Source organism: Spermophilus citellus (assembly GCF_964194105.1).
Source record: "Spermophilus citellus genome assembly, chromosome: 14".
NCBI classification, from domain to species: Eukaryota; Metazoa; Chordata; class Mammalia; order Rodentia; family Sciuridae; genus Spermophilus; species Spermophilus citellus.
In genome coordinates this window covers 79,032,726-79,049,225 of record NC_138194.1, presented here as the reverse complement: position 1 = coordinate 79,049,225, position 16,500 = coordinate 79,032,726, and the positions used below count along the sequence as shown (strand labels likewise).

General features: G+C 37.0%; 1 protein-coding gene across 3 annotated transcripts in view; it reads left to right on the top strand.

The window, feature by feature from the left end:
- CSMD3 (CUB and Sushi multiple domains 3) overlaps nt 1-16,500 on the top strand; it is a gene marked incomplete at both ends in the record, with an annotated part of 1,157,568 nt that overhangs the window by 1,011,923 nt on the left and 129,145 nt on the right. For all 3 annotated transcript variants that reach the window (XM_081266797.1, XM_081266796.1, XM_081266795.1), the window contains one exon: nt 15,594-15,718. In XM_081266797.1, coding sequence (XP_081122923.1) covers nt 15,594-15,718 — 125 coding nt within the window. The remainder of the gene's footprint in view (nt 1-15,593; nt 15,719-16,500) is intronic.

Here is a 16,500-nt window from a genome sequence, read left to right as displayed (position 1 = left end):
TATTTGGAAATGTTTTTATAGTTCTTTGATGTTTTTGGTTAAAAATAAAAATTACTAAAGTAGAATTTGACAAATGTGGCTTCTTTAGAAAATACTGGGAGACAGTAATGTTGCAGGAATGTTAATGAGGTAATCTTTAAACCCAAGATAAATGCAGATAGATGCTCAGTTCTATCGAGTATTTATTGAGTGCTTACTAAGTACCAGACTCTCTTCTAGGCTCTGATGACATTGTTTTGAATAGGCCTGTAATATCCTTGTTCTTGTGAAGTCTACATTTTAAAGGGAAACTGAACGCATCAACAAACATAACTCTCTTTTTTCAAGTAGTGGTAAGTGCTATAGAGCCCTTTAGATAATGTAAGGTTTAGAAGACAATCAGGGCATGCTGCTGTTTTATACCAGAATTAAATTAATAAAAGGAAGAGGGTATAAAAGTCTTGATGGTGATGTGTGGTCTCTGAGGGGGGATAACTTGACATGTTTACATCACAGCAGTTATCACAGGTGTCTGTGACACAGGGAATGAAGATGGAAGAGTGATAGGAGATAAGTTCAATAGGCAAAGCAGACACCAAGTCATATGGAGCCTTGAAGGCATTGTTGTGAGGGAACTATGCCATTAACATAGACCAAACACATCTGTACCTTTCCACAATGTCAGAATCTATTGAATAGCAATAAATTCACTAGGTACACTACTTTCATCAGTTACTAGTCTCTGAGTACTTGTGGGCCTCCTGGTAGTCATGAACTGGGCAGTAACAGGTTCTTTTTTTCCAGTCTTAGTTATTAATATATATAACAGATCAAATCACACGCAATGATTTATATAGTTTACAGAAAGACTAAAAGGTTTGAGGTGGCCACAGGGATCTAGAAGGCTAAAATGACAGCACAGGCAGAGAGCAGGTACAAATGCAGGAGTCATGACTGATGGTCAGATAAGATAATGAACTAGCCCCAAAATTTTGTGAAGGGCACAGAGTTGTCAGAGAGCAGAACTTAGGCTAGGCCAGGGTCCAGAAGGCAAGGAGTTTCAAGGTCGGCCACACCAAACAGGGAGATTGAGCTGAGCTAACATTGAGGCAGAATGACAGAGGTTCAGAGTTCATTGTCTTGTGATGTATTCACCAGGTGGTCTGATGATGAGTTAGTGTGTGCCACTGCAACCAGTCTTGGGATGCTCCCCCTTTTATGTGTCTCAGGTGAGGGGGTTGCTTCATTCAGTGGTCTGTTGTGTTTGATAAGCTCACAGGCCTGGTTTTCTCATGAGTTTGATACAATCAGGTGTCCAAGAACCTCTGAAGTCAGTAAGTTCCCAGGTGGTCATTTTTATTAGCACAATTAACTTTTTAGCACAATTAATTTATCACTTTGTGCCTTATGGTTGTGTTAGATGGTGGTTGTTTACTTGTACAAACAAAGTGTAGAATAATTCTAACTCAGTACTTATATTCAAAATTCAGTACTTATGGAAAACAATTGCTTTACAAAATGGTATAACTCAGGGTCAGGTATGACCTGAAAGCTGATGTACTCATTATTGAGTAATTCAGAGCAGGTCAGAACTTACTCTCCAGAGCCATGATGAGTTTGAATTTAGTAGTGTAGGAATTCATTCAATGTGAGGGTGATATGATCTTAGTTTCGGTGTAAGAAGGGATGAAGTAGATTCAGGAAGACCAATTAGGAGCCTATTGAAGTAGAGTAGGGGAAAGGTAAGGGTGATTTAAATAGGAAAATCATGGTCAAGATAATAAGAACTGGTGAGATTTGGGATATTGTTAGACCAGGACGCAAGAAAAGACCACTGACTCCAATTAAAATCAAATTAAAGCAAGCTTATTATTTCGACCGGCCGGGCTGCCTCTCCCTCCCAAAAACGGCAGGAACAAGACAGCCCCGAGGCTTCTTTGTGGCCCAGTTTTATAGCCCAAAAAGTTACACAAAGGGGGGTTACAGATAACAACACTCTGAGGAGCATAACACAAATTTACATTTTTGCTGGCCCCGGCATCAGAATTTATGGAGATCTTAGAGACTCAGAGAGGGTCATTATCCGGCCAGGGAAGGCCAGAATTTATGAGGCGTCACTAAGGTTTAGGAAAGGGTTGTTATCTGGTCAGGGAAAACCGGACATGGGTGAGTTCAGGGCACGGGCAGGCATTCCAAGTAGGTTCAGAATTTGCAGTAATTTATAGTAAAGCCGAAATTATCTTTTCATGGTTTTATGGTGAGATGCCCAATTTTAAGAAAAGATCAGGTTGGGTCTATCAATATATATTTAAGGAATAACTGACAGTGTTTACTGATAAATTGAATGTAGACAGGAGTATGAACCCAAAGTAAAAAGAAACCAAGATGAATCTTAGTTTTGTGGCCTAAAAGCAGAGCTAATGGTGGTACATTTACATAGATGGAGGACTGTGTGGGTGGGGAAGAATTTCAAACATTGTTTTAGACATATGAACTTTGAGGTATTTATTAGATTTATACGTCTCAGGGCAGAAGTCATGATTGAAGATGTAAGGGTCCGGCGAAAAGTCGGAGGAAGAGACCACCAAGAGACTGACTCATGCAATTGCAGAAGGGGATTTATTGAAGATCCAATTCAGCGTGCTGAGGCTCCAGGCTCACTCAAGAAGGGAGAGCAGCCCAGAGCCCAGAGCAGAGGTTAAGCAGTGCTTAAGTACACTTTTTGGGGAGGGTGGGGGCTTTGCATACATCAGAACAAATCAGCATGAGGCTCGGGAAAATTGAACAACAACTCTCATACATGATTAGCACATTCATTGGCGGGAACAGGTCGGGCGGGGGTGATTGGTCACTCCTAAGCGGGTACACATTCAAACTGATTGGTTCGGGCCCTGTATGCTTACGTGACAAGCTGCACAGGGCTCTAGGCTAAATGGCCAGTAGGGCGTTGTCTTAACTGCCTCAGGAATTTCAGGTTCTGGGTGTAGCAGAGGAACTTAACAATACCTGGTCCTTCACTTTTTAACTCAGGCCTTGCAACTTAGAAACTTTACAATGCCCGGTCTTTTACAATTTAACTCAGGCTTTGCAGCTTAGAAACTTTACCCTTTCAAAGATAAATAGTTAATAGTTTTAGTATATAGAAGATATGGAAATAAATGTGATCACTGAGACATGGTGATTAGAAAGCTAAAATAATCTGTGACTAAATCACAAAGTGATTCAGTTTTTACAGAATTAAAAGGAAGATGATGAGCTGCAAAAAGACAAACAAAATAATAAAACAATAAGAATAACCTCGTTGGTGGTATAGTGGTGAGCATAGCTGCCTTCCAAGAATAACCAAACATTGAACTGTTATGCTCGAATTCAGGACCCCCAAAAGACCACCAGAGACCAAGATGCATGTAAGCAGCAAAGAGTTAGATCAGTCCTACGCGCACACAGCAACTGGTGATGATGAGAGGCCCTGAGCCAAGGGTTTGCAGCAGTTTTATACACTCTTTTGGGGAAGACAGGGACTTCACATACATCATAGCATCTCTTAGCAAATCATCACACATTTCGGGAAAATCAAATAACAACTCTAAAACATGATTAGCACATTTACTGGCAGGAACAAGTTGGGTAATTAATGGTGATTGGTTAGTACAAGAGGGGGATTCATTTGAACTGATTGGTTTAAGCCACGAGGGGAGTACGTGCTGAACTACATGGCTTCCCAACATGTTATCAACCACCATAAACTACTGGGAGGGTCATCTGGCATCCCAGGTATTTTTCCTGTCTCATGCTGATTGGTGGTTGCTAGGGGGTTGCTGCGGGTCCTCACCTAGCCTGACTGAGTCAGAGACACCTGGAGCAGCAGATCTCTCAGGTTATTTGTAGATAAACAACTCAGCAGGGTGGGTATGTGCCTAGGAGTGCTCTGTGGGTCTTTCCAAGGACAAGGGTCATGCCCCCTTCCTTGGACAGGCTTTGCTCTGAGGTAGAGGCTGTTTTTTTCAAAATGTGTCAAGTGATACAGATGAAAACCAGCAAAGTATGGTATTGTAATGATCAAGCAAAGAAAAAGCTCAAGATGGATATTATCATCAACAGTGGAAGATAATTATAAATTAAGCAGTGAGCATGTCACAACAGGACTATTCTGGTGACTTTGACGTAGTAATTTCAATAGAGTAGTGAGGACAAAGTCTGTTGGAATAGATATAGAAGAGAATGAGGAAATAGGTTTTCAGGATAGCAGCAGGGAGGGAAAATCTATAATGCAAAGAGTAAAGAGGGTTCTAGGTAACAAGCTGATTGCCTCATATTCTGATTTGAATCAATTGAAAAGGACTATGGGAGCACAATGCGAAGAAGTTGTATAGGAAATCATTTGGTGATACTATGGGGTACTTTACAGGGGAGTCAACAAAGGATTAAGAGGTCACATCAACACTGAGTGTCCCTAAATGTGCAGGTGTTAGTTAGCTAGGTGAGAAAAGGACAGAGCAAGTGATATCTGCTCCCTCAAATGTTGAAGTTTGAACATTAGAGAGGCACACCCAGGCAGGCATATAAAGCAGGTTTTATTTTAAAATGGGTAACACAGACTTCTCTCAGGAGGGAGAAGGGGGCCATAGCTGGTATCTTGGTATCCCCAGAAGGGAGGTGTTTTGCCCTTTTTATGTGTCCTAGGCTTCCTTTGTTCTCCTGCCCTCTTTTCTCATCTTTCTCCTTCTGGCTTTTGTGACTAGGCCCAGGAATGCTTGGTGGGACAGCCAAAAGTTGGGAAATGGGTGGGCTGAAGGGGGAAGGGCAGGATGGAACAGCCCTGGACACATTAATTAACAACTTTATAGCTCCCTGTAGGGAGGGGCAGTTCCTGGGACAGGTTACCTTAGCAGGGGCAGGTTCTTGATAAGGGTGGAGGAAGTGCTCTGAAGGAATTAACATTCTTATCCCCCAGGGGACAGTCTCCAACTTCCCATGACTCGTTAAAAATTGGCCTGACTAGATCTGACCTGACTTGATTTACCTATCTATACTGACTGCCTGTCTAATTCTGGCTTCAGTATCAGTAAAAGAAACATGTTAGTGTAGTGGGCTGCCCCAGGATGAGAGTGTTGGGATGATGAAGTATTGGAAAAACACATTTCCATATGAATCAGGAGGTGAAGTTAGAGGATAAGACAATTAACTGTATTTATTTATATAGTTAAGGCAATAGGAAGATTTTTGATGGATTTTCAGCAGAGAATTAACATGTTATAATTTTTCAAAGACTATTTTGACAGTAATTTTGAGAATACATTGTATGTATAATAATACCAGTCAAAGGAAGACAATTGATATGATTAATGTTAGTAACTAGAAAAATATGAGAATGAGGTAGGGAAGTGGTTGGTGGTAGAGACAGAAAGAAAAAAAATCTATAAGGTATTTTTAGTCATCTCAGAAGCAGTGCTTCGTCTTTTTCTTCTATTTTTGGAGGGAATATTTTATTTTTTAATTTTAATTAATTAATTTATTTAAATTAGGTATATATGATAGCGAATGCATTTTGATTCATTGTGCACAATTACAGCACAGCTGTACATTTCTATGGTTGTACTTGATGTATCGTCACACTGTATGTGCAGTCATACATGTACCTAGGGTAATAATGTCCATCTCATTCCACCATCTGAATCTTTATTTTATAATTCTTCCCCCATCCCTGGCATTGTATTCCAAACCATACAAAGCAAATGTTTTTATTTTTAGAGGAGTTAAATCCTTTCTGGTCTAATCATGCTGAATTTGTATATAATCCAATAACATTGATTTATAAGAAAACATAACTATGTTAGCTTTTTGCACTGTGACCAAAATACCTGGAAAAAAATCTAGAGGAGGAAAGATTTATTTTGGTTCAGTTTCAGAGGTTACAGTTCAAGGTCATCTGTCTGTATTGCTTTGGGCCCAAGGTGAGTCAGAACATCTTAGCAGAGGAGTGGGGGAGAAAAGTTGTTTAGCTCTTGCAAGCCAGCAAGCAGAGAGACCAGGGAAGGGGCTGGGGTCTTGATACAGTCCCTCAAGGCACAATGCAGTGACCTTTTTTTTTTTTTTCTAACAATGCCCCACCTGCCTACAAATTTCACCTTCTCCCAGAAGTCTATTTGTAACAGTGGTCCCTTCACCTTCTGAATATATCCCTCATTTGCTCTAAGGCTTATTATTATTATTTTTTTAATGAAGTTTTCTTCCTTTTATTCCCCTTCTCCCTCCCTAACAAGATTAAGGACACAAGGTTATCTTTTCTTCCCCTAGTTAATTGTCCTTGAACATACCCACTACAGGAGGGAGATTCCTGCTGAGGATTTGGGAAGTGAACACCTCCCAAATTAACAAGTGAATACTAACACACCATCAGGGTGCCCTGGGACCCCCTACCAGAAAACACCTGGAATGTAACCCTTGAAGAGTTCCTTTAAAACCCCCTGTCCCCCTGATAGGAGAATCACAGCCTTTGGGACAGGAGTCTCCTGTGATTCTCCTTTGCTAGCAAAACAATAAACCTTCTTTTTCCTTTTTCTCAAAAACTGTGTCCTCATTATTAAATTGGCATTAATTTTCACTGGGGACAGTGACCAAGCTTTCAGTTACATACTCAATTTATTAATCCATCAAATGGATTATTCCATTGATGAGGTTAGAGCCCTCATGATCCAATAATTTCCCAAAAGCTTCAAGATAATGCTGCATTGAGTACCAGTCTTCAACACATGAGTTTTTGAGGGAAATTCCAGATCTAAACCACTACAACAAAATTACTTTCTCTAAAATCATTGCTACACTATTAAAAACATTTCCAGTACATTTTTTGAATTAAGGACACAAGGTTATTTTTTCTTCCCCTAATTAATTGTCCTTGAACATACCCACTACAGGAGGGAGATTCCTGGACTTGGACTTTTTTTGCATTTGGCTATGAAAGTGGCACAAAACTGTAACTCACTTTTGGAAAAATATTACAAAAATATGTCATTGTATCTATCATTATAGGTAGACTAGGAAAAATGCAAAGGAACACAGTGCCATTGATACCTAAAATAATAATAGTTGTAGCCAAAGGAAATATAATTTATTGACTCTTCGATGTTTTAAGTAGTATGCCAGCTTCTTTATGTACATTGTACTCTATATTTTCACAAGAATGTTTTGGAAGCAATAGCACTACCGTTTCATACATAAGGAAATGGTACAGCATTTCAGAGAGTTTGAGGAATATTTTCAAAGTCACACAGTACTTAAGAGTTGTAAGTTTGATTATATCCAGAAACAAGCTATAAGCACCTCATAGGGGAGTCAGCAAAAGTTTAAAGAGGTAACATCAAAATGTCCATAGATATGTAGGTAAGAGGTAGGTGAGAGAAAGATATGCTGATAATACTAGTGATATGAAAATCTTTTTTCAGATTAGTGTCTTCTAAATAATGACAGAAGCCTTTATTGACTTCAGAGTAGGTTACATACTTAATTACTGTAGTAATTTTCCTAGCAACACCCAGACTGGCACCTCCCACTGAGGAACAGAGACTGGGTCTAAATTACCAGTATTCAAATCCCAGATCAGTTCTTTTCTGTGTGATCTTGAACAAGACATTGAACCTCTTCTTTTTCCCCTTAAGCACCTTTCTTTCTATTTTTTAAAAAAATTATAATTATAAACACATAGCATATTAATTGTACAAATGTGTGGGTTTCACTGTGACATAAAATATATACATGATGCTGTGATAATATGCACTTTTCAACCTACTCTTTCTTTTTCTCTCTCCTACTTCCTATGGTCCTGTGGTGACTTCCCCTGCCTTCTCCTTCCCCATTAGTCCCTCTTCTAGTTTAAGGTCTTTTCTTTCTTTTTTCTTTTTTTATTTAAGGTCTCACATATGAGAGAAAACATGATACTTGTGTACATGTAATACTTGTCATTCTTTCTGTGTTGGCTCTTTTCCTTAGCATGGTGTCCTCTGGTTCTTTCAATTTTTCTGCAAATGATATAATTTCATTCTTCTTTATGAGTGAAATATATGTATGTATATGTACATTTCAGTTATCTGTTGATGGGAACTTGGATTGATTCTATATCTCAGCTCTTGTGAGTAGTTCCACAATAAATATGACTGCAGATCTCTTGTCTGTTTGCTGATTTCATTTTGTTCATATAAATACCCAAGAATGGTATGGTTGATTATATGGGAGTTCCATTTTTAATTTTTTGAGGAACTTTCACACCATTTTTCATAGTGGCTGTATTGATTTATATTTTTATCAATAGTGTACTAGGGTTCCTTTTTCTCCACATGTTTGCAAACATTTTTTATTAATAACCATCTTAATTGGAGTGAGATGAAATCTCAACTGTTATGCTTGAATTTGGGACCCCCAAAGACCACCCGAAATCCAAGATCCATGTAAGCAGCAAAGAGGTGTTTATTGCGAGCTAGCTTGGTCCTCCTCGCACACACACAGCAACTGGTGATGCTGAGAGGCCCCGAGCCCAGGGTTTGCAACAGTTTTATACATTCTTTGGAGAGGGCAGGGACTTCACATACATCATAGCATCCCTTAGCAAATCATCACACACCGTGGGAAAATCAAATAACAACTCTAAAACATGATTAGCACATTCACTGGCGGGAACAAGTTGGGTAGGGGTGATTGGTCAGTACAAAAGGGGTATTCGTTTGAACTGATTGGTTTGAGCCAAGAGGGGTGTACGTGCTGAACTACATGGTTTCCCAACTTGTTATCAACCACCATAAACCACTGGCATCCCAGGTATTTCCCTGTCTCATGCTGATTGGTGGCTGCTAGGGGGCTGCTATAGATCCCCACCTAGCCTGACTGAGTCAGGGACACGCAGCAGACCTCTCCTGTTATTTGTAGATAAACAACTCAGCAGGGTGGGAATGTGCTTAGGAGTGCTCTGTGGGTCTTTCCAAGGACTAAGGTCAAGTCCCTTCATTGGACAGGCTTTGCTCTGAGATAGAGGCTGGTTTTTCACAACATAATATTGATTTTCATTTCCCTGATACCTAAAAATGCAGAGTGTTTTTTTTTTTACTTGTAGCGCGCTTGCCTGGCATGCGTGCGGCCCGGGTTCAATCCTCAGCACCACATACCAACAAAGATGTTGTGTCCGCCGAGAACTAAAAAAATAAATAAATAAATATTAAAAATTCTCTCTCTCTCTCTCTCTCTCTCTCTCTCTCTGTCCTCTCTCACTCTCTTTAAAAAAAAAAAAAGAAGTTTCTGTTCAGATCATTTACTCATTTCTGATTGAATTACTTATTTCTTTGTTAAAATTTTTTAGTTCTTGATAAATTCTGAAAATTAATACTCTCTCAAACATATAGCTGGCAAAGAGTCTCTCCCATTCTGCATGTGGTCTCTACAGTCTGTCAATTCTTTTCTTCGATGCATAGAAAGCGTTTTAATTTTATTGCCATCCCATTTGTCTTTCTCTTATTTCCTGAGCTACTGGAGTTCATTCAGGAAATCATTACTTGTGCCATTTTCTTTAAGTGTTTTCCTCTAGTAGTTTCAAAGTTTTAAGTCTTACCTTAAAATCCTTGATACATGGAGTTGATTTTTCACAGGGTGAAAAATGATGTTGTAGTTTCAATCTTCTACACATGGATATTCAGTTTTCTCAGCACCATTTGTTGAGGTATAATCTCTTTTCCATCTATACCTAATTTTTCAGGTATTTTTTTCCCATACTGTAGATTGAACGCAGGGCCTCATGAATATTAGGCAAGCACTCTAAATGAAGCTATATCTCCAGCTTATTCAGGGATTTTATCATGAATGAATGTTGAATTTTATTAAAGGCTTTTTTATACCTATTAAAGTGATCATATGATTTTTATCCTTGATTCTGTTTATATGCTGAATAAATATTATTGATTTGAGTATGTTGGATCGTCCTTGTATCCTTGCAATAAACTTACTCATGATATATGATCATTCTAATATGCTGTTGAATTGATTCCCAAGCCCTTTATAGAGAATTTTTGCATCTGCGTTCATGAACAATGCTCATCTAGTGTTCTTTTTTGCTCTGTCCATATCAGGTTTTGGTACCAAGGTAATATTGGCTTTGTAGAATGAGTTTTCAAGCCTTCTTTCACTTCTGTATTTTTTTTTCCCAATACTTATTTTTTAGTTTTAGGTGGACACAATGTCTTTATTTTATTTTTATGTAGTGCTAAGGATCGAACCCAGTGCTTCATGCATACTAGGCGAGCACTCTACCACTGAGCCACACCCCAACCCTCACTTCTGTTTTTATGGAATAATTTGAGGAATATTGGTGATAGTTCTTCTTTAAAACAGTGGTAAAATTCAGCACTGAATCCATCTGGTCCCGGAATTTTCCTTGTTGGGAAACATTTTATCACTCTATTAATTTCACTGCTTGTTATTGATCTATTTAGATGTTTTATATTTTCTTGTGGTTCAATCTTGGTAGGCATATAATGTCCAGAAATTTGCACATTTTTTTCTGGATTTTTCAATTTACTAACATATTTTTTCAAAATATTCCTAAATGATCCATGGATTTCAGTGATATCTCTTATAAATCCCCCTTTTCATGTCTAATTTCATATATTTGGTTCTTATTTCTCTTTTCTCCTCCTCTTCTTCTTCTTCTTCTTCTTCTTCTTCTTCTTCTTCTTCTTCTTCTTCTTCTTCTTCTTCTTCTTCCTCCCTCTCTCTCTCTCTCTCTCTCTCTCTCTCTCTCTCTCTCTCTCTCTCTCCTCTCTCTCCCCCTCCCTCTCTCTCTCTCTCTCTCTCTCTCTCTCTCTCTCATTAGTTTGGCTAAGGGATGGTCAATTTTGTTTATCTTTTCAAAGAGGTAACTTTTTATTTCAATGATCCTTTTTATTATTCTTTCAGTCTCTGTTATTTATTTCATCCCTGATCTTTATTGTTTTTCTTTTTTCAACAACTGATTTTAGGCTTATATTTTTTTATTTTTTTTCTAACACCTTGAAATGCATGATTAGGTTATTTAATTGAGAGGTCCCTCTTTCCCTCTCTCTTTTTAAAAGTGTAGGTCCACATAGCTATAAAATTTCCTCTTAGTACTGGTTTCACTCTATCCTATAGTTTCTGATATGTTATGTCTCAATTTTAATTTGACTGTATTTTCTAACTTCCTCCTAATTTACCCAATAATTCACTGACTATCCAGAGTTAAACTACACTATTTATGTTATTTTGTTAATTATTTGACTGGATGATCCTCGGTAAGAGTGTGGAGTATTGAAGGACCTATCTCTTCCTTTATGTCCCGAAGTGTTTATATATTTAAAATCATTATAACTTTTTTGATTAAATATTCCTTTGATTAATATGTAGTGACCTTCTTTGTCTTTTCTAATCAATTTGGCTTAAAGTCTCATAAAATATAAATATAGCTTATCTTGCTTGTTTTGGGATTACGTTTGCTTAGAATATAAATTTACATGCTTTCATTTCAGTCTGTGTATGTCTTTGTCAGCATGGTGAGTTGGCATGCAGCAAATTGTTAGGTCATGTTTTTAAATCCAATCAGCTAATGTGTGTCTTTTAATTGGAGAATTAAAACTATTTACATTCAGGCTAATTATTGAAAGATATGTACTTGTTCCTGTCATTTAGGTGTTTTCCTTCTGGTTTTGAGTTGCATTTTACTTTTCCTCTCCTATTCTTCTTAGAGATTTGATTGGTATTTGTATTAATAATGTTTTGTATTCTTTCCTAATTCTCATATTCTTATCTATTCTTTTAGTGACATTTATTCTTTTCTGAATTTTCATGTTTGTGTTTACTGTTCTTTCTCTTCCAGGTAAAGGATTCCCTTAAGGATCATTTGTAATGCTGGTTGAGTTATCATAATTTTTGTAGTTTATGTTTATCATGGAAGGTCTTTATTTCAACATCAATTTGGAAGGATAACTTTGTTGGGTATAGTAATCTAGGTTGGCAGTTGTTTTCTTTCAGAACTTGGAATACTTCATTCTATGCCCTTCTGATCTTTAGTGTTTCTATTGATAAATCTACTGTTACTCTGGTGGATTTGCCTTTAAATGTGACTGGGCACTTCTCCCTTGTAACTTTAAATATTCTTTTTTCTATAATGTACTTTAATTAATTGATCTATAATAGTTTGTAGAAAGGTTCTTTATGAATGAAATATATTTATGTATATATACATTTCAGTTACATCTGTTGATGGGTACTTATACTATAGATGTTTGCATCTTTCCCAAGACTTGAAAATTTTTCTGCTATTTTCCACTAAATAGGTTTTCTTTGCCAAGAGACTGTAACTCTTCTTCCGTAAATATTCTTAACATTCATATGCTTGACCTTTGAATGATGCCCAAGATGTATTTTCTGTTTATTCTTTGTTTTTCTTTATTACTGTTGAATGTTATAAATCATCTGACTTATCTTCATGTCCTGATATTTTTTCTTCTAATGTAGTTCATTTGTGAGACTTTCATTAGAGTTTTCTGACTTATTAAGTTTTTCATTTTGAAGACTTCTATTGTTTATTTTTCATATTCTTATTGAATATCTCATTAATTCCCTTCATTAATTCATTAGTTGTTTTTCATTTTTCTTTTGGAATTCATTGTTCTCCAAAAAATAATCATTGTGTATATATATATACACAATGATTATTTATATATATATATATATATATATATATATAAATATAAAATGATATATATATATATATATATATATATATATATATAATTTTATCTATTCTATTATCCTGGAAATCTGTTGCTATAAAATAGTGAATTTGTTTTTCCACATTTCTTGTGTTCTGCTGACATTTATACATCTATGGGGTGATTATCTTTTCCACTTTTGTTTGAGAAGCTTCTTATTAAATGGTATTCTCTTATTAATCAATAGCTTGGAGTAGCAGTTTGTTGTATAGTATTGTGTTTGTTTACAATTGGATTTCATGGTGTAATTTCCCTGTGTCCTTTTCTGGCTGTAATTAGTGGGTTTTGACACATATACTATATTGGGTCTGAGGAACCAGTTACTCTTTAGGCCTCACAAGATTTGTGTTCCTCTGGTAACTCAGGTGTGGCATAGAGCCCAGATATGTAGGATGCACCCTCTGTGGTTACTCTTAAAATGAGAGTTGAAGTCTGTTTTAGAGGTTAGGGTTTCCATGGGCACTATTGAAATTGACTCTGTTACTTGAAAACAGTTCTGATATTTACTGTTCTAATTATAGTGAGTACCCTAAAACAGCTGGTAGCTTAGATTCCACCCTTTGCTTTAAGTAGAAGTTTATGCCAGGGTTTTATAGTGAATGAGTTGTAGCCAGAGCTGCTCTTAATTCTACTCATCTGGGCTGAGAGTATAACTCAGAGGCATAGCATCTACCCAGGCACAATATCCTGAGTTCTATCTTTAGCACCAGAAAGAGAGAGACAAAGGATAATAATAATAATATAGATAACTAAAATATTAAAAATGAGACAAAAGAGGAAAAATAATAGAAATAAAAATAAAAAAGGGAATGAAAAAAAAATAAGAACGAAGAAAAGAGAGAATAACCCAACTAAAAATAAAAGTAGCCAGGTGTGGTGTTAACATACCTGTAATCTCAGTGGCTCAAGAGGCTGAGGCAGGAGATGGCAAGTTCAAAGCTAGCCTCAGCAATGTAGTGAGGTCCTAAGCAATTTAGTGAGACCCTGTCTCAAAATAAAAAATAAAAAAGTGGGACTGGGAATGTAGCTTAGTTGTTAAGTGTCCCGGAGTTCAATTCCCCACCCAGTACCTCTCCCCTCCAAAAAGGAATAAAAGTAAAATATAATAAAAGCAAGAAAAGTAATGAGATCCAAACAGAAATAGTAATGAAATAATCAACAAAGGAACAAAAATTTCTCCTAGCTAAAGTGTTGGGAACACTTTTTTTTGGTGGGTGGACTAGAAGGTGTGATTTTCTAAGGTTGGAATCTGTCAGGTGTGTGGGGGTGGGGGTGGGGGTAAGGGCAGTGCATTGCAGCTGTTTTTCATTGTAGTTTCTGTCTGTCTTATCAGTGGAGTTGGGTGAAAGCAAGCTGTACCTCACCTTTATTGCTGAACAGCTTAAGGGAATGTTGACCATGCCAACATATATTCTCTCCGGAGGCTTTTAGGCTGCACACACAGGGCTGTTGCAAGTATTCTAGCCATAGCAGATCCTTACAATGCCCCTGAAAAGAGCAATTGAATCACTGAATTCTGTGTTTGAGAGGGTTTTGGGGAACTGAGCGATTTACTGGCTTTGATCCAGGTGTCTTCAGAACTGGCGCCTAGCAAAACAGTAACTGACTAATGTCCCTTTATATCATAGAGAGCAGGATCACTGAACTAGGCCACTTCCACTCCCCTCCTGGTGGTAACCAGTGCTTCCTGTAGCATACATTCAATGAGCTTGTGTTAGAAACACTTGCCCAAGGCATAGCTGTCTCTTCTGGCTGCTACATACCCACTTGGTGCAGTGGGGTGTCCCTGGCATCCTTGAGATGTGATTTTCCCTGGTTTCCTGATCCTTGTAGTGATTTAGTCCCTAACCACAGGTCTCTTCTGAGATGACTTCTGGATATGATAGTCTGATGCTTCCTCTAAAGCTAGCATGTTATTTAGACTCCAGGTCAGCTATTGATTAGAAATATTGTGGTTTTTGTTGTTGTTGTTTTTCCTGCCAAGTGCAGCCTTCTGAGTTGCACTTTGACTATTTCTCTTTCACCTTTACCATCCCATTCCCCTCACTAAAGTGCCAGGTTCCAGCTAGGGTATTCCTCTTTTCTTGCTTTGTTTTCCTCCTTAGACTCTGGAATCCACCAGGTTTCATTTTTATGAGGTCAGTTTCCAGTGCTCACTCACAGCCTCTCAGCTTTATAAGCAGTTACACACCTGTTGCTTTATTTTCATCCCATGCAGGAGCAAATTAGAGCTGGTTGTCTCTATTTTACATCCTGAAGAAGAGGACATTTAATCTCTTAATGACTAATTTTCCTGTTTTAAAATGAAAGCTTATTCAAATCTCATTGGATATTGGGAGGTTTAAATGAATAAAATATGTAAAGTGTTTAGAAGAATGCCTAGCATATGGTAGGCTTTATATATGCAGTGATCACACCATAATTATTCCATCATTGTCATTACTCTTCAAAGAATAGTGTTGCTCCTGAAAGGATGCATGTGGGAGTAAGTGCCAAAAAACTTCAAATAATACTACAAAAAAACCACTGATTTAGAGATAAATTATTTTGTGGAAAATGTAGTCAATGAAGTTTTTAGTAAATATAATAAAATGGTATTCTGTTATTAATTGTGGCATAATTTTAGATATGCCATTGTAAGGTCATCCATTAATACTAGATTTTAAGTTTTGTTTTTTTAAGTACAGAAAAGCTTAATTTTTATTGTTCTTAGGAGTTTTTTTTAAAGTACAATTTGATTTTTGTTTATAAGTCTATTATCCATTTGAGATGTTATCTATGACCTTTGTTCTCATTTAGTTCTGTCCATTAACATTAACTCCCTGTCTTACACTGCTTTACTTTTAGTGCCCTGTGGGGGAATTTTAACTAAACGTAAAGGGACTATTTTGTCTCCTGGATATCCTGAGCCTTATGATAACAATCTAAATTGTGTATGGAAGATCACAGTACCAGAGGGAGCTGGAATTCAAGTAAGGATGTTTAATTGTTTTTTCCCTTTTGTTGTATATTGCAATTCATATGTTCAGAGATGATAGAATGGGTATTATTTCTAAAAGTTCAATAAGTGGTTTTGACTGACATGTCTGAATTTAATAGAAAGATATTTGTTATTAATACTTTTCACCTGTAAGAAACAGAAAGCCAATTCAAGGTGGGACAAGCTATAAATGATATTACCACACACGACATGAAACCTTGAGGTAAGATGATTCAAAGGTCGTTTATTTCAAATCTGTGTCATTCCTGACCCAGTTATTTCCCTCTCTCTGTTCTGTCATCCCTAGCATGTTGATTTCTGTGTTTGATTTTTTTTTTCACATGATCTTGAGATGACTTCAAAAGCTCTAGGCATAACAGCCTTATGTAGAGATGGCCAATAGCCAAAAGAGAATCTCTCATATGTATCTTTTCACTATTTAAGAAAAAATTTTAAGAAACCTACCAGCAGACTTTCCCTTTGCTCTTACTGAGAAAAATTGGAATCATAACCAATCCTAAAGCAGCTGAGAAATAATCAAAGATTTACTATAACAAATAAATATTAAGTACCTGGAGTAGGCAAGGATCCCAGCCTCCTCTGACATACACAACTCTCAATTAGTTGAACTCCTCTGGGTCTTTGTGACCAATGAAAAGGGATGCTCTTCTATAAGCAAATTACAGTATCTACCATGTGATTTTAATTGTTGATCATTTTGGGAGCAATTTAACCAGTTATTATATTTTACAAATACTACATTGTCTAGATTTC